The sequence below is a fragment of the Thunnus albacares genome, chromosome 8 (assembly GCF_914725855.1).
Source record: "Thunnus albacares chromosome 8, fThuAlb1.1, whole genome shotgun sequence".
Lineage (NCBI taxonomy): Eukaryota > Metazoa > Chordata > Actinopteri > Scombriformes > Scombridae > Thunnus > Thunnus albacares.
Genome location: NC_058113.1, coordinates 20,048,586 through 20,067,175, shown reverse-complemented (window position 1 = coordinate 20,067,175; position 18,590 = coordinate 20,048,586). Strand labels below are relative to the sequence as shown.

The following is an 18,590-nucleotide window of genomic DNA, read 5'->3' as shown; positions in this document are numbered from 1 at the left end:
AAAGGGTGGAATAGCAGTGAGGGGAGAGGATCGAAATAGACTGAATCTACTGGTAAACCAAGAGAAACTAGACTAGATCTTTCTACTGCAGGCCAAAGAGATTAAACTCTACTGAGAACTAGTGGCCGAAATGTTGATTCACGAGACGAGGTGACAGTAGCTAGAAGTGGTTACTACTCTGAAACATGTAGTACAACTGTAGTTCTACAACATGTTTCTAGATTTGTTCTGACAACTAAGAAATCATGTCCAGCGGTGATTCTGTGAGAAAACTTCTCTCGGTAGAGAGAGGAGGCCAGAGGGGCTGACATCATTTCCGAAGGTCTAGCTGCTGCTCTGTCCACAATGGCCCACAATGAACAACTCAATTGCGTGTAACAAATGTACAATATTACAGTATTAGCACTGGCTGACCTTGTCTTAAAGTCTCATTGCTGATATTAAAGCAAATTAGTTAATAGCCTCTGCATGTTGACATATTTGGTCAGAGATATGTGAGAGTTGTTGGAGGATGTTTGTTTTTTCTGAATTCATGAAATAGCTTCATGGAGGAATGAGCTACCACAAGGTCTTCTGAAGTAACTATTGTGCCGGCGTGCATGCATGTATGTGTCAACTATTAGGCGTCTCCATGCCTCAGCAGGTATGTCATCGGGCCTGATTCCTGCTATGCATCTCTGTCTAAGTTTTTTCCGCCGTGTCTGCTCCTGACAGGATCCAGCCCCCAGCCCTGCCGTTTCCATACCTGTTACTGCAATATGACTCTGGGTGTGGAATAACCAAGTTGATGAAAGAGTTGCCACCACCCAGCTAGTCAGTATGGAGAATATGTGATTCCTTCAGTGTCATAAAGCAGCCTTTTGTGCATCTGTTCTTAGAGAATAAAGTTGGTGTTATTCTCTATTTTATTGTGATCAAAGAAACAATGTCTTGTGGCCTGTTCTGTGGCCCTTTGCCCAAAAAGGACATTCACAGATGCATTTAGTGTTCAAGCGAGTATTTGCGTCACTCAGGACTGTGTATGTTTGATGTGGGAACAAACTACAGTGCCTGTCACCTGTCACCCTGTGCAACTATGTGGCTCATGAATGTATTTTTAGTCATTCTTGGACAACAATGCAGGTCTATCAGGCGCACAGGAATAAGCTACTATATATCAGGCTTTGGTCTTTCTATTGTATTTTATTTGTTGTTACAGTTCTAAGATGTGTGTACAGTATCCACTGCATTAAAATAGTCTTTTAATCCCATTCTTAAATCATCTTTACCGTTGATCACAGAGGAGGACTGAAAGGCATACTGACAGCTCACCACTTTGAATGATATAGTTGCAGTGTGTGATGCTGCTGCTGAGCCACATCGATGCCAATGATCCCTCTAAAGCAAAGTCTTGACAACCACCCACACACACACACACAGACCTCACAGGTAGATGCAGCACAGCCTGAACTGACCAGCAAACTCGTCCTGCAGCATCTGGAGTTGCCAAAACCTGACTGTTCTCCTCCATAGCAACACCCTGAACACTGAGCAGCAGCCCACAGACAATACCTTCTGAGTTTGAACTGAGGTCATTCACTGCGGGAGGTCCTGTGGTGTGTGTGTGTGCAATTAATGTGTGGGTGCGTGCGCGTGATTGCGTGCGTGTTAAACGGGTACGTGGGGGGCTTAGGGGGGGAGGGGATGGGGGGAGGCTGGAGACGCCTTTTTTCCTCCAGCTTTGATGCAAACGGGCATTGCATCGGTGATGATAGCGTGGCATCTGCGCACTTCAGCGGACAGTGAGGAGAGGTGACATTATTAAGCCAGTGGCTATAATAATTACACTGCCACTGCAGAGCATTACAGCTGCGGCGTGACCCCTATAAATTACCAGCATTTCAAGGCTGTATTCCCTTGCACAAAAAAAAACAAAAAAAAAAAAAAAACGGATGAAGGCAACCACACCTACAACATAAGACATGAACAATCACATGGGGCCCAGCCTTTAATTGACTCTGTGAACCGCATACATGTGGCTGCTACAAAACCAAGCCATGATCACTGGGAAAAATAGCTAGGTTGTATTATTATTATTAACATTATTATTACTATTTACACAAAACTCATTAGGCCTGTACCTTATAATTATATGGGCTGAAATCCTTTATAAAATGGCCATGATCAGACAGTTTTCCTTTGCCAGACTTCAGGTCAGATGTAAGCCTCTCTTCGAGGGCGTACATAAAGATCCAACCAGTATGAACGCCTCTTGTCCCACCAAGGTTTCATTTTTAGGCGTTATGCCACCGCATTTAGACTAACCTACCGAGGTTAGCCAGCTACACAGAAATATGATACGTTTAGGATATTACACTGGCTATTTACGAGTTGGATTAGGGTAAAGGCAATTAAATCTCTTACCTTCAGGTTCCGCTCTGAGTCGTGGATAAGGCTGCGGTGCGAGGAGAACCGGGATGAGGCTGTTTCTTGGATATTTTTCTGCCTGATAGGTGTGTAGCCTACCGCATATGCGGCTTTTATCATTGCACCGCTCTCTCCGTAGAGCCGCACACACTTCTCGGTGGGAATAAAATAGACAGAGAGCAGTGAGGGCAAGGCGGCGGCTTCAGCCCAGGAACAGCGCTTCCTGCCAGGAGACCAACCAGGTGCGAGAAGATGTTTTTTAGCGAAGGATAACTCCAATGAAATCCTACAACCGAGCCGTAAACCCGCCCTGTGAATGCAGCACCAGCTTTCCGCCCCTCTACTGGCATGAAACGGGTGCGGCGACGAATGGCGTCAACGGCTGCACAAAGATCTCCGCCTTTAACCAATGAGAACAGACAAAGGGCGGGGCTATCTGTAACTGACGTGTTAATCAGCCAATCAGAGCGCTGCAGCAGGTGCCTGTGCGGCACTCTCGCGCTAGAGTAGAGAGATTTGCGCGCCCTTTGTTTACGACTCAGCGGCGGCTGGTGACCGCAGACACAGATCTGAGGTCGGATTTGTCCAAATACAACAGACGGTTTGCTTGGAAAGATCTGACTCCAGGCGCGTGATTCAGATCATCCCCAGAAAATCCGACTGAAGCCGAGTACCCGAGGTACCAGGGTACTGGGAGGAAAAAAGTATTTAGATCCTTTACTCAAGTAAAGGTAACCACACTGTTTAAATACCCCATTAACAAAAAATGTTACTTTCCATCTACTATATGTATATAAAATAACATGTCAATTTTTTTTAAACATTTAATATTTATCTCAGCATTCCTTGCACTTTTTTTGCACTATTTGTATCCTGTTTACATTCCACAGAAATGGTTTCACCTGTATATAAGTTAGTAATTCCTTGTGTATATTTCTGAAGATTGTTCTGTTGTTATTTGGTGTAAATATGTTAGAGACACTAAACCAGAGTCAAACTACTTGTATGCATACTTGGCCAATGTAGATTCTGATGCTTTTAAGTAAAAATACATAATTATTATTAGCTAAATATTCTCTGAGTATCAAAAGTGAAATAACTCATCTGCAGAAAATTGTTAGTATTGAATATCATATTATTGTATTATTCTTACTGATGCATTAATTAATTAATTAATTAATGTGTTTATACTATTTTACTGTGGTTAAGGTGGAGCTAGTTTTGGTGATTTGCAATGATGATGAAAAGATAATCCTCTGTTTTGCTTTTGTAAAATCTTAATCTACAAATTAACTTGTAACTATAGGCTAATTGTCAGATAAATGTAGTGGAGTCAAAAGCACAATATTTCCTTTATTGTAGTGGAGTAGAAGTATTAAGTTGCATAAAATGTAAATACTCCCGTAAGGAAATCAAATTTGTACTTGATGATTAATGTATACCCATGTAAAGTAAAATAGAAATATTATGAAATATTTTGTAGCCTATATCTCATGTAGAAAAAAATATATTTGCCATTTCAACTACAGTATAACGGAGCAAACTCTATTCTTTGATGACAATGAGATGCGGTGGAAAGCTCACCAAAAAACTAGTGAGTGAACCTTAAGTTAAGACTATATATTATATATCTATCCTATAGCATTTATTAGCTATAAATGTTTCTATAGGGTCATAATTCTTTTAACAACATGTTTTATTCTTCTGATCTATCAGCAGTGATCGGGTTTCAGGGCCTGTGATAAGTTGTTTCACTAGATATAAACTAATTATTTGGCAGAAATTTCCAGGTTATTTTGACAATACAAAAAAAAAAAATGTATACTTTAGTTTTTCTCCTCTAACTGTCAACTTTGTTCAATTCAGTTATTACAAGTTATATATACTAGTTCAATTTACATCAGAAGGTTTTAACATTCTTTCACTTAAAATAAATAAATAAATAAAAATCATTGTTGGGTTTAGGTCCAGAGGCATGAGTGAAAATATAGAGTTGTGGACATTACACAAGAAAAAAATATTTGCACTTCCCTCTGTGACAAAACGATTTAAGAAAAAAGACACAAAAGATTAAAGCTTAATCTCTGGCAGGTAATTCTGATGTAAAAGTGGAGATATTTAAAACACAATTAGTGCCCCTTGCAACAGTTTCTTTTACAATTTTGTTGAATTTTTAAGAAGAAAACAGTTAATTTATTCACAATCACAATGATACTCTGCATAATATGGACATGATACATTTAAGTATAACAAATGCATATTTCTTCTTTAGCATTGCTGTAGAAGAGCTAAAGGAAATAGAAAAATATGTCAATGTAAATGCAAAAATTAAGATGAGAGCAATTTTAAATTCTGGATGACATTTTGTAAAACAGTCAGTCAATGAGCGCTACAAAATGAAAAAAATGAAAAAGAAACAACCAATAATAGCAATTCAATCCTTGTGTTTTATTTGCTCCACAACACAGTTTAGTTTCATTTGGAAGTGCTCTGTGCCAGAGGCAGCTCTGAAATTACATTTCAGTCTTAGAACAGGGTGGGACTTTCCCTTCTTCTCTAGTAAAATACCCCAGGAAAGGTAGCTACAGCTTTTATTGGTTTCATCTCACTAAATTACTTAAAAATGGTGTAGTTTTATGTATGAAATATACTCTAAATACCTATTAAAGAACCACTATGTATAGTGTGAATCCTAGCAACCAGTGATATTATAAAAAAACCTCAATGGATATTTTTCTTCTGCAGTGTTTAAAAAGCGCTATCATGGTTAAAGTGATGGTGCTCTAAGTTTAAGTTATATTTCATGGAAGTGGAAGCAGGTGAACAACATGACCCACCATGCAGCCTATAAATAGAACATGGTAGCCATACAGGAGAAGCGTAAAGGAGGACACAGACAAAGAACAGCATTAACACTAATTGTAAAAGATAATATGTTATCAATACGTTGACCCCCCCACCCCCCCGAGGTTACCATAGAGCATCTTTTCAATAATCAAGTGAAACAACACTGTGACTGATGCGTAGAGGTAAACCTGTGCTGATCCCACACTATTACTGTGCTGCAGAGCTTCATTGATATTTGTCTCCATATATATATATATATACACACATACATACATACATACAAACCTACATACATACATACATACATACACACACACACACACACACACACACACACATATATATATATATATATATATATATATATATATATATATATATATATATATATATATATACATACACACACACACACACACACATACACACATACACACACACATACTCACTCGTCACTTCAATAGGTACACCTATGCAATCTAATGCAATCCAACACAACAGCTCTGCTATAAATTCTACTTTATGTTTATTATTGAGGTCATAGTGGGTGGTGGTGTACTGGGGTGCATTATATTGAAAAGTTTATTTTATTTGTATAATATTTTGTCCACTCCATTAATATACATCAGGGGGGCAAAATATTAGGAACACTTTTCAATACAGTGCCCTTCAGTACACCACCATCCACTGCAACCTCAATAATAAACATAAAGTAGAATCATCACCTTTCTGACAATATCAACAAAAACTGAAAATGTTTAATCTTTGTAAAAGTAGAATTTATGGCAGAGTTGTTGTATTGGATTGCATTAAATTGCACAGGTGTTCCTAATAAAGTGGCCGCTAAGTGTATGTATATATATATATATATATATATATTTCTCTAGTGCAAAGTACAAAGAACAAGATCCCAGGTTGTGCATTGGACAGGCTGATTATAGGGCAACACTAAATATCGTGTTGCACTCCTGACACTTCCTTTCCCAACACCTCCTGTAATCAGAACACTTAATACTCAGGTGGCATAATTTACTGTAAATCAATACAAGATCTAAAATAAATAAGAACATTCCAGGTGCTTTGTTATATAACTACAAAGTGCAACTATTACATAGTCTACTATATAATGCAGCTAAAGCATCCTTATCAGTGCATGTTCATATTGAGACTTCTCAGTCACTGAGCAGATTCACAGCACTTATTTTGCACAAACATGTTTGTCTACTTAGCACAACATACTACAAATGTTAAGGTGATTTGAAAAAAAAAAACACTTGCTTAAGTAACACTGCTCTAAATGAAGTCACAAGATAAGGTTTAAGCACATTTCAAATATTAAATAAACTGCTGCAGATGAAGGGACAGTTGCAAAATCTCTGCTTTGTTATGAAGGCACCACCCACTATTATGTTCTCACAATTTACGAGCAAAACCAACTGTAACACATTAGAATCAGAGAAGAGCGTCACATGATTTTACAATACAGAATATTTTTTTTATGAATGTGGTGTAGTTTCCAGTTCAATCCCCATCAACTTGTGGAGATGTTAGACAGTTGTTGTTTTTCTATGAGATGTAGACACGATAAGTCATCCCATCATCATAATACCATCCTCCACTCAGGTTCATCTCAGTACCATTCTACTGCTGAGGATGAATATAGGCCTCCGATGCACATACAGAGTTGATGAGAGCAAGTCCTTTGCCTTGGATCCAGTTTGAATCTTAGATGGTCAAGGTCCAAGTGCCAAGACACTTTTAAGGTAATAATGTCATAGTTCAGTCGCTTACTACAACTGCTGCATTCATCATCTATTTATTTATTTTTGCTCTGTCCAAAAGTGACAGAGCAAAACAATACAGTGTGGTTGTTTTGTATCAACAAAGAGCATGAAGAGATAATGTAGATATTAGTGCACTCGGGAACAAAAAAAATGCCAAAAAACAAACAACATTACATAGTATGTAAGTACATTACATAGAAAAGAGACTGCTCAAAACCGCTGCAAGTTTTCAGCTGTTTCTCTATGTAAATGTTGCTTTGCATTGGCTCTAACAAGCAGCCCCCACGCTCCAAGTGTCACAAAAATGCACTTTCCATACTTACCATAAGAAAATAAAACCTTGAAATGATAAGTCAGTATCATAGTGAAATACATTCCTGAGATGTACCTCGTTAGGTACACTACCAATCACTGCATACAGAAGCTGCCTCAAATCGAGGTCAAAATTCGTCCAGCCAGGCTCATACAGCTGGGAGTGCAGTTGCAGGTTAGAGCCACCATGGGGTGCTCTTGTATATCCTGCCGGTTTGGCTCTAAAGTCAGATGGGCGTGTTGTGGTAGTGATGGGCCAGATTGAGACTTAGCAGACACGTTTTCAATGATTCTGAAAGATTGCCAGGACCAATCAGACAACTAGGTCAGTGTAGTAACCCATCTCCCCATTATAGTGACCCCAAACCTCCCACTGTTTCTCTATCTGTCCATCTCCTGTCTATTTTTCTGTTCATCCTTTAATCTGTGCAGTAGTGCTAACCAAAACCTTGTTTCATTTGCAAACTTCAAATCTGAATGGATTTCTTGACCTATTCCTCTTCTGAACTTGTCTGACTATTGTAAACAATGTTGCTTCCTATTTCATATGCTGATACTGGCAAATTCTTTGTTCATGGTCTTATCTACCTCTAAGCCTGGCTCTCTTGGCCTGCCCATTCCTACCTGTCTAACCCTTTCTCCTTGCCTGTACTACCTCTCAATGCCTGGGTCAACCTCCTGTCTCTTTTCCCTTGAGGCCTCCTGTCCCCCAACTTCAGTTGTAGTGGAGATGTTCTGACAGTGACTGCCTTCGGGTTGGTGGGGAGGGACACTCAGGGTCTTGGCCAGGCTCATCATCAGGGGAGACGAGTTGCAGAGCCACTTCATTCTCGTAGCAGAACGATGAGCGTGAGCTTTGAATGTACTTCTGCTCAGCAAGTTCTTTTGCACTGCATGAGGGTGTGTTCGGGATCTCATATGTTCGATGGAAGAATGAGTAGTCCACCTGGAAAAAGGACAGAACACAAGAATAAATGGGGTTCACTTATTTTTCAAGACACATTTTTGTGAGGTATAAAAATTAGCATGTAGACCCCTTCAAACTATAGACAAACAAACATACCACTTTACTATGGAGATAATATCATGGGCCTAAGGATGCTTATCCTTTGTGTATAACTCTTTTGTTCCTCTCTCACCTGGTAACCTTCTTTCCTCTCAAAGAGCACTGGTTCGAAGCGATGTCCCCAGAGGATTTCAGAAGCCAGATAGGAGCTACGGCACTGCGTGGTCATGGCCGTGGCCTCCACCATGCCCTCAAGTATGACGACAACCTCCAGTTCAGAGTCATTTTCCAGGGTCTTTCGGTCCATCTCGAAGAAGGGTGACTCATCGTTGATCTCATGGACAACTGTCACCGGCGAGACCAAGAAGATGCGGTCAGTGCCGGTGTCAAAACCCACGTTGATGTCCTCGTTATCCAGCGGGAGGAACTCTCCCTCTGGAGTCACCCTTGGCTGAGAGCAGGTTGGGAATAAAGAGTGAAATAAAGTCACTATTTGGTACATAAAACTTTCCACATTAGATGCTGCAATGTTACAAAATTGATTTTCAGATGTAGGAAAACATTAAATGGCAACTAGAAACGATTTCCAATGTGAAACAAACAACAGCCAAAGGCAGGCAGGAGTAAGTAATATATATATATATATATATATATATATATATATATAGAGAGAGAGAGAGAGAGAGAGAGAGAGAGAGAGAGAGAGAGAGTCACCATTTCCTCCTGAGAAAAACAATGGAAATGAAATTTCTTGCACTGACCCAAAAGCTTAGTATTTGGTTATTGTATTCAGCTGAATTTGACAATGTGAGTCTTTATTTGTACCACCCATAGGCTTATCACTCACCCAACCTTTACTATGGAACAATATCCAGGCCCAGCATTTAGAATCGTATTTCTTTGATCCTCGCAAACTTAATCTCATCTGCCCTGTCTGAACTTTGATATGGTCATGCTATTAAGAGAGATCAAACTGTCTATGTTGTAGCCTCACTGCTCCACAGATTTTGACCCTGTGGACAACTGTGGCAGCATACACACACGCATACAAACGCACACAATGAACAATGAACATGGCAAAACATGCGCAAACAAGGAAACATGTTGTAACATACGGTCAGAGATTAGAGTAAACATTAGTATAGAGTACAATCACCCAAACTAATGTAGATACAGTACACACAAGGGAAAATGAGATGATGAAGGACAATGGCTCTCAGTTAAAGAATTGTGGGGAAGTTAATCCATGGTAAATCTTCCTAACCCCTGAGGGAAAATAAAACAAGCTCTCATTAACTACGGTCCACAGAATACAGGCCAGATGGTCTCAGCGCTCTCTCTTTCTCACTACTGAAACCTTTTTTCCTCCACCACTATCTCTCACGTCAGCAACCTGTATATTTTTGGTGATTCTTTCTTTTACTTTTCTTTCAGTTTTACCCTCAAATCACCTCTTTGACCTTATTCTCTAAAAGGAAAGGCTTGTCTTTTTTATCATTGCCATATTTTCTGACCTCTTTGCATTTCTCATTATGGCCGTTATTGATCTCCCTCCACTTACCTTCAGTAGTTGTGCTCGGACATGCGCCTCTACCAGGTGACTCTTGCGTAGGTTACCGACCCTCCACATCATGCAGAGTCTCCCATCCCTCAGCGCCACCACAGCTGTGTCAGAGAACACCAGTGTCTCGTTGCGCTTCTTGGGCTTGGCAATCTTTGCCATGACTGCCCCGATGATGAAGGCGTCAATAATGCAGCCCACAATGCACTGCAAAACGACCGCCACCACCGCCAGGGGACATTCTTCGGTCACACTTCGGAATCCGTAACCGATGGATGTCTGCGTCTCCAAGGAGAATAGAAAGGCTGCCATGAAGCTGTTCACCTGGAGGAAGCACGGCTCCTCAACCACTGCCTCTCTATCCGACTCTCCTCCAGACCCAGCCTCTCCTGATCCTGAGGTCCCTGAGCTGGGGGAAAGCCGAATGGAAAGGTCCCCATGCGCGGAGGCAATGAGCCAGAAGGCAAATCCAAAGAGTAGCCAGGAGAGAAGGAAGGAGAGGGTGAAGATGACCAGCATCCAGCGCCAGCGGATGTCCACACAGGTGGTGAAGAGGTCGCTGAGGTACCGCTGGCCCCTCTCGCTCATGTTGACGAAGGTGACGTTGCAGCGTCCGTCCTTGCCCACAAAGCGCTGTCGGGGCCGGCGGCTTGAGCGCCTGGCGCGCCGGCGGTTGGTAGTGGAGGGGGAAGAGAGTGAATCCGAGGATAACCGGCCTTCTCCTCTTCCTCCTACACTACTGCCTTTTCCACTTCTTAGCCCTGAGCATGTTCTTCCTGCTCTCACCCCGCCTTCTCCTCCTGCATCTCCCCCAACTGACTCTCCCATGGCACTCTGCCTCCGTGCATTGTTGGTGTTGCTCTGAAGAGGTAGAGCTTTGCCATTGAGGGCATGGGTTGGGGAGGGGCTGGTTGGGGTCCCTGACCCCGTTGGGCTCCCCCCTGCCCTAGCTGTATCTGCAGCACTCTGTGCTAGCCTCATGACCTCCTCCTCCTCCACTGGCCCATCCACCACAGCACTGAAGCGGCGTTTCACACGTGCTGCTCCCATCATGCACTATTAAGTCTCCTCTTTCTTAAGGAGAAGTGCACAATGACTCAGAATACCTCAGTGTGCCTTGATCTGATTATCGATGTAGTAATTTATCACCTTGATACAGTCAATGGACTTTTGTGTGGTGTTAACAATACAGTCAGTCTTTCAATCCTTCTTAACAAAGAGATAATTGCAATCCATAGTGCCCAATGGGAACCACAGGATAATTCCCTCCAAGGCCATTGGTCAGCCACTTGTTTGTGTGTCCTTTCCCCAACTTGTAATGCTGTTTCCCAGTACAGTCTATCCTTTCAGTGATAGATCGCTCAGCAAACAAAGTGTTTTTTTCTTAAAGTATGTCCACAAGTGCATTCATTAACAACCAGCACCCTTAAATCATAATCAATTAAGTAAACAAGTGAGGTGAGCTGAAAAGAGGAATGTCAGCAGTAGCTCAAGGAGTCTATTTCTGTGACCTCGAGTTTGCAATAATTGGGTTGACAAGGAGCAGGAGAACTGAGTTGACCTCAACAGACATCACAAGAGCATGCAGGATTGGGTCTGTTCAATTCAAAACAATAAAAGGGATCCAAGAGCGGGTACGATTCGACAAAAGCTATAAGCCCACAATGCAATGCAGTAGAAGGATGGAGATGGAGACAATTATGGCTAATGGCTAATTACAGGGTATCTTGCAAAAATACTGTGACAAGATGCAAATTATGATTACAGACAAATAAAAATTAAACTTCAAACAGGGGAAGATATGAGAAAATAATTTCTACCATGCAGTCAAAAAAGCAAAAAAAACATGCCAATTCTTACGATCAAAGTTCTTCCCAGTTTCACAACCCCTTGGTATGGGCATGAGGAAACAAAGAATGCAGTACTTTCAGTACATCAAATGCTTATGGCATTATTCATCAGTCATTAATCAGTGTCCTTACATGTTGCATCAACCATCGAATACAGTGCAGACAAGGGAATGAACAGATAGACTCAATGTATCAGTTTCAGCTAACTTAACTAATTTAACTTAAACTAGTCTTGTGACTTGCAGTTTTCTTCACAAGTAAAGGAAATTTCTTTTGCCCAACTAAAGGGCCCAACTGAAAGAACCATGTTTTGTTTGCCATTTCCTGTTCTATCATGTCACTGCTTTAACAATTTCACATTTTCTTTCTAAGGGCCTGCACATCTGTTTGATGGCCATTGTGAATTTGGTAAAGGCTTGTACTGATTTTTGCACAGATAATATTGACACAATCTACACTGCTGTTAGCAATCACCTGCAGCAGTTAGTCTATCAGAGCAGACATACCTCATTACAGCTCAGCATTACAGCTGAGAAATCACCTATGCCTGAACAGATAAGAAGAAGGGAAGAAAACAACAGAAAGAGATTACTTTGATCTATCTCTGGCATTACTCATGTTTTTAGTGTTACGTGGAGGATTATATAGAGGGAAAAGGTAAGTACACAGGTCACCTGAGGAAGTTTTTTCTACATTTTTTGGAAGGGCCAAGCGCCAAAGTTGATAAAATCAGGTGTACGCCACAGAGGGAGAAGAAGAACAGAGACGTGTTGAGATCTAGGGTGGCTGAGAGTGTAACTGGGCTTGTGGTCTTACTCAGCATCCCTGTTTGAACCAGATCACAAAAGGCTACCTGAACACCAGAGAGAATTTACATGAGAGAACAACAAAAGAGAAAATTATCATATGTGGATGAAATCTGCCAATAAGCACATGCAAGAGACACTTTAAAATACACAAAGCAAGCATGCACGTCTAAATATATAGAAATAACACTTAAAAACAAATAAAAGTATAAATAAAGCAAAAAGGAAATGTGCAAATATATCTGGCAATGAAAAGGTATGCTTGTAGTGTTAGCATTTACCTTGCACAGCCACTTTCAGAGCACTCTACTACTGAATCCTGATAAGTAAAAAGAGTATGCAACATTAAATCCTTTAGCAACCAGTGAACAGAATCATTCCCTGCACTGTGGCAAGTACATTGAGAAAAGCAAAACAATAGACAAGAGCTACAGCTGTAACTGTACAAATACAGAACAAGCCATGTAATTCAAGCGACAAAAGTTGACAAAAATGGAGTAGACAAAGGTCTACAACAAATGAAAATGGGGAAAGAGATCCCTCCTGAAGTGAGAAGTGACATATGGGTTCATCTTCGCTTGTGTGTTGACCTCTCTTTCTGACACATGTTCAGTAAAAGATTTGAGCTTTGTTGCTTTGGGGGAAAGAATCACAGGAGAAGAACAACGTGGAATCTGTTTTTTCCGTTCCCTTTACTGAGATGTCAGTTGTCTGTTTTGTGTCCCTTTGCTTTAGGACCTTCTTGTCTAATGCACTGCCAGTCTTGAAGAGAAATGAGAACAAATAGAATCAAAATTAAAGGTAAGTATCAGAGTAGCAGCAAATATGTCATTGAATTTAGAGAACTGTGGTGAAGCAGATGCTGCAGTGGTGTAGTTATCTTGTTGACGAGTCAAAACAGAATGTGGACAATCAGAAGACTCTTCAAATTATTGTATTACCATTTCATGACAGTTCAGATCTTTAGTATGGTGTATATGCTAAATATACTAGAATAGATGGTGATCAGAAACTTACCGTTTGTGGTGTCTCTTTGGGGTCTCTCATTCAGTCCTTGGATTTTTATCGGTCAAATATGGTGTAGGTTTTCCTCTCCACAGTCTCAACTTCAAGAATCAAACTCTGTCAAGACTAAAGGCAAACTTCACCAAGATGTGCTGGTGCAATCATGGAGCCTGTGAAAAGACATAGAGACACAAAAAACTGTAAAATCATTTCTACACTACATTTAGGGCTGACCTAAAAATCAGTATCCGAGTATACACCAATGTTATTCTAAATATCTTACAGGGAGCATAAGAATGGTCACTCTACAGTGCAGTTGAGTTGAACTATATGGAGAGGACTGGTGAGTTACCAAACAGCTTATCCTGTACAAAGAAGCCTCCAGTGCAGGGCCTTCATTTTGGGTCAGGAAACCAAGTGGTACAGGGTGAGTAATCTTTGATAAATAAGCAATTGGAGGGGATTTTCTTGGGCAAAGGTTGAGACTGGGATTGTAGCTCAAATGAAGGACTGGGATAAACCGGGACTCTGACTTGGTTGAGGGTGAAGAGGTAGTATGTCTTGCTGTCGAGATGGCAATATACTGTGGATTACAGCTGCGCTCGTGACTACGGTAATCTCCCTGATGGTTTTGCTAATCCTCTGAGGATTCATGTAAGAGCCGCTACTGTTATAGAAAGTGGCAAGAATATCTATAAACACACAAGTAGGGTATTTTATAGCATACATTTGGGATTTGGTATAATACAAGAGAGTTGTACTCACTGAATCTAACAAGTGTCACTACCCACAAATGATGCATACTTGAAAATTAATTGTTCCCCTTTAGCCAACCAGAGCCAATCAATGCTACCACTGAATTTATAGTGTAGAGAAATCATGTGTGCCACATCAATAAATGTATTGTATCTTTTGGGTCGGGATAATTTTGACTGCAATTGTGAAATGTACAGTTTCTTCCAGTTTTATCTGACTACGGATCAAGACGGCGGCCCCAGTTTGTGTCCAGACCAGGGACCTTTGTTTGACCCCCCCCCCCATCCGTTTCCTACTGCCACTATCAAATAACTACAAAAAATTCCCAAAAAATAATTAGAAAAAGGACAAACAGACAAATGAATCAAAGACACAATAGAGACTAACGCGTCGTCACCTGTCATGCAAAATAGGAGCTATACACTCTTGTTTAAGAAAAGGACTGACCTCATACATGAACCAAAAGCTTATTACCCTCCTCATAGATCCATCTCTCATTCTATATTACAGTAGCGTCAGTATTTTGCAAGCTGTTTATTACAAGGTATAAAAGCCCTTGACAAGCAGTCCTGACCTTGGTGCCTTTACTGTGGTTCCTGCCAACACTACCGAATGAACAGGCTCTCAGGTCTGCTATCTCCGTGATTGGGCTGAAGTGTCGCTGGACAACTGACAACAGTAGCTAGAGGAGGTGATGAGGGAAATGTGTGTGTGTATGTGTGTGAGCAATGTGAGGGTGCACATGTCCCTGTGTTGCCTAACCTTGTCATGGTGAGGTGGCAAATATCTCAAATGACTTCTCATATAATTATATACATGCAGGGGTGTCTGGGAAAACTGTCCTTGTGAAGTTGTTGCTTCACAGTTTCAGGACCCCCAGAGCAGAGTTAAACTTATATGATGAAGGCTGAAAGATGTGATGAGTCTAATATTAGATGATATAGTGGTTATTCATGTTGGGTAGTATTGTATTACTGTACTGAGTCCAGTAAGCTGAATACAATGACCCTGAAGTTTTAATTTTACATGTGTGAAGAGTTTTAGTTGCATAACAATGAACAGTGGTTCACTGAATTGTGAACGTTTATTTTACATATGATTTAATATACATTTGCCATAATGAGATATATACTGATATTCACAACTAAGCCAGGTAGAGATATGAGACATTAATAAACCAATCTATAGTACATTTCGGAGCTGCAAATTGGCTGCTAATTGATAATGAAGCTATACCTGGTTTAGAAGGTAAACTAACTATATCTTTTTTGGGAGTAGGGGGGATTGTTCAACAGTTGAAAGTGAAGAAAGACAAGAAACAGGATAGAGAAAGGTATATGACATGCAACAAAGGTTGTGTTGCCAGAATCACAGTTATGTGGTATGTGGGCACCACAAAATAACTATATCTCAACCTAGGACTTCATTTATGCTAGGTTTTTAAAATGCACAATTTACTTGTTCCAGGATTTTCTTTAATAGTAACACCAGGAGGACATGGGAGTGACACAGCACACATAGAAGTATAATTATTTATGGAGAGACAGAGGTAGACAACAAGACCATTCATGAACAGATTTCACAATGAACAAGTTCTAAGATGTTGGGATTGTTTTTCACCTAATTACTTAGAGCCTATAGGGGACCAGTATAAGTGCAGAGACATAGCTGTTAAGGCTTAGGACCTATTGAGAGCCATAGCTTGACTCTTGTGTATTTTATACCCCCAAAATACCATGATTCAACTCTCTAATAATTGGATTTGATTACTTAGGAGAATCTAAATAAACTAAAACATCATCAGCATAAACTGAAATCTGATTAAATACCTGAAATAATTATTTAGGTATAAAACAAGTATAATAACTTGCAAAGAAAACAGGACTTTGCAAACATCATATTTATATATATGATGTAAAGCTCGTTTTTACCTAAAATTTGTCATGATGTCTTGAATGGTAGAGTGCACCTCCACGGAAATGTTGAGCTTGTAAACTACAAAAAAGACCTTAAGTAATTCCTTGATATTAAGTCTTCTAGCCGCACTAAACCTTCCACAGTCAAAGCAAATTGAGAAAACAATACTGCTCAACAATCATCCAGGGTTTATGGATTATTTAAAGAAGCACTGATGCAGGAGCAGAACTAACCACAAGCAACTGTAGAGCACCACAAGGACAAAGTTATTGAAGCCAGTCTAATTGCATTACAAGTCAGACTGGTTTTGATCAGCACAACTTTTAAGTACTGCATTAAACTGAAAACCTGGTATAGGAAAACCTCTACTTTGATCATCACACTCATAATTCTCCTGCAAGACCACAGTAATCCGATTTCACCACCTATCCTTCTCTCCTTTCTTTCATGTGGTTCTCTAACCATGTATTATCTCTCTTTATGCCACCTCCCCTGTCCTCTTTCTATCCAGATTATCTGACCATATTAAGGTGTTATGTGGACGGATGAGATTTGCACGGAATATGATTTCAGTGTCATTGAAAAAGGCATTGAATATACTGTATTACTCCCATATTTTGCTCCGCCACTCTTTTTTTCCTCCCCTGTCACGTGTGTTCTATTTCTGTTGATATTTCATTCATATAGTATAGTATTTTATGTGTCATTCAATTTAGTTTGATGGTTTTATGATGGAGAGTTTAATCAACACTGCACAGCACACAATGTACAACATAAAACCTAAGTGACCCTCTACATTGTGAAGCCACAATGCAAATATGGAGACATCAAAGATGTTATTGATCAGTGGAGGTTAGAAACCAGGGCACCGATTGGGTCTCTCTCTCAGTGTCACATAGTTCTCTGTCTCAGGTTTTTCGCTTTATTGCTTTCACATCTGGCTTGACAATTCTAATTAAATTCACTTTACAGTGAAGGTTTGGATCATTTTTAATGCACATAAATGGGCTAATGCAACAGCTGCAACAGTAATGGCTTAAAATATAAAGCAAATGCACAGAAACATTGCAACGCTGCAGTGACCTCTTGCTTTTAGCCAATCTGATCAATACAGTGCTAGTGAAGTGTTGATCTGGTGGCGTCACACACGGGATGTACTAGCTGCAGCTGACAGTTGCAGCACCAAACAGTGACAGATGCTGCGTCATCAAGAGTAAAAATTCAACTGAATATTATGCAACATTAGACTTGAGACATTTTCTGATGGTGTTGCTTCATATTTTGCATTACAGATTTTTAAATGTTTGAAGTTGAGAGTATCATAATGGTGTTTTGCATGTTTTGAATAATTATGCTACATTTCTGATGGCTACTGGTTTTAGTTCTTTCAGTTTTTTTGTCCAAGCGTGATAGTACATACAGTAGTCTTTCATTATAATAATTTATGAAGTTTACATGGTTTCAAAACGCATGTAAGAAAAAGAAGACTTATTACATTTTGTGTTGTTTTGTATTTTTTTTGCTTTGTTGGTTGGCTTTGAGTAATGTAGTTGATAAATGCTGTGAGATTGGAACCGGGTGGACATTTGGAGCCTTATTACATCTAATTGAAACTTTTCCGCTGCTGTTCCTCCCTCAGCTGTGTGCAGTGATCGAGGTCATTGTGTGATGATGACCAAATGTTAATCTGGGGAGTTAAGATGGTGCAGGTTGCAATGCGCTGGTTAAAACTCTGCACAACTCCTTCTTAATTAGAAAATACTTAGAACTCTGAAAAGTACACAATTAAGATTGTTTTCTTGTTACACCCCATTCTTATATTTCATACCTATTCTTTTAGAAACATTTATATACATTTACTCACGAGCAATAAGACCCTCCAGGGAATAACTGCTCTGTCTCTGTAAAGATTAATCTATAGAAATACCTTTTACCTATTTAGAAGGTCCTTTCAATGTAATACAATGACCACAGAGTTTAATCAACACCTCTCTGACTTTGCATCACTAATTACAATTTTTAAACATTCCTTGTATATAGTATTTATCACATGATAAGTGTATTGGATGTATTGGATTACAAAAGTCAGGGAATAAATATAGATGTCTATTTTTCTTGTCAATGTAAGCTTCAGGGGAAAAAATCCAAAATTCACTGTGCCCCCATCATCATTACTTCACATGTCCCCACAAGGCAACAGCACATCATGACTACATCACCTGCTGTCATCCAATCTGCACACAGCAAGAACAACCTTGTGAGGCTATCTAGAAATTAAGTGCTATGACTGTGTTTGAAATGCAGTGCCTACCAGAGCTGTGAATTACTCAGAGATAAAAT

At 40.0% G+C, this 18,590-nt stretch overlaps 2 protein-coding genes across 7 annotated transcripts in view; both read right to left on the bottom strand.

The window, feature by feature from the left end:
* Nucleotides 1-2,752, bottom strand: part of myh14 (myosin, heavy chain 14, non-muscle) — a 30,411-nt gene extending 27,659 nt beyond the window's left edge. For 4 of the 6 annotated variants that reach the window (XM_044360338.1, XM_044360340.1, XM_044360339.1 and 1 more), the window contains exon 1: nucleotides 2,404-2,752. The gene's annotated coding sequence lies outside the window, so the exon portion shown is untranslated. The remainder of the gene's footprint in view (nucleotides 1-2,403) is intronic. The other 2 variants (XM_044360342.1, XM_044360343.1) reach the window with 1 other exon arrangement.
* Nucleotides 2,753-6,550: 3,798 nt separating this feature from the next.
* kcnj14 (potassium inwardly rectifying channel subfamily J member 14) lies at nucleotides 6,551-10,971 on the bottom strand. The gene is made up of 3 exons (XM_044360344.1): nucleotides 9,917-10,971; nucleotides 8,489-8,806; nucleotides 6,551-8,295 (listed from the first exon to the last, which is right to left on the bottom strand). The coding sequence occupies exons 1-3, from the start codon at nucleotides 10,967-10,969 to the stop codon at nucleotides 8,065-8,067; spliced, it is 1,602 nt and encodes a 533-aa protein (XP_044216279.1). The 5' UTR covers nucleotides 10,970-10,971; the 3' UTR covers nucleotides 6,551-8,064.
* Between the last annotated feature and the right edge of the window lie 7,619 nt (nucleotides 10,972-18,590).

Bases quoted from the DNA above. Each gene is read 5' to 3' on its own strand.
- kcnj14 (XM_044360344.1), bottom strand. From the start codon at position 10,969: ATGATGGGAGCAGCACGTGTGAAACGCCGCTTCAGTGCTGTGGTGGAT. The intron at 8,807-9,916 runs GTAAGTGGAGGG...ACCTGCTCTCAG, and splicing joins TCCGAGCACAACTACTGAAG to CCAAGGGTGACTCCAGAGGG. The intron at 8,296-8,488 runs GTGAGAGAGGAA...TCCTTTTTCCAG, and splicing joins AGAGGAAAGAAGGTTACCAG to GTGGACTACTCATTCTTCCA.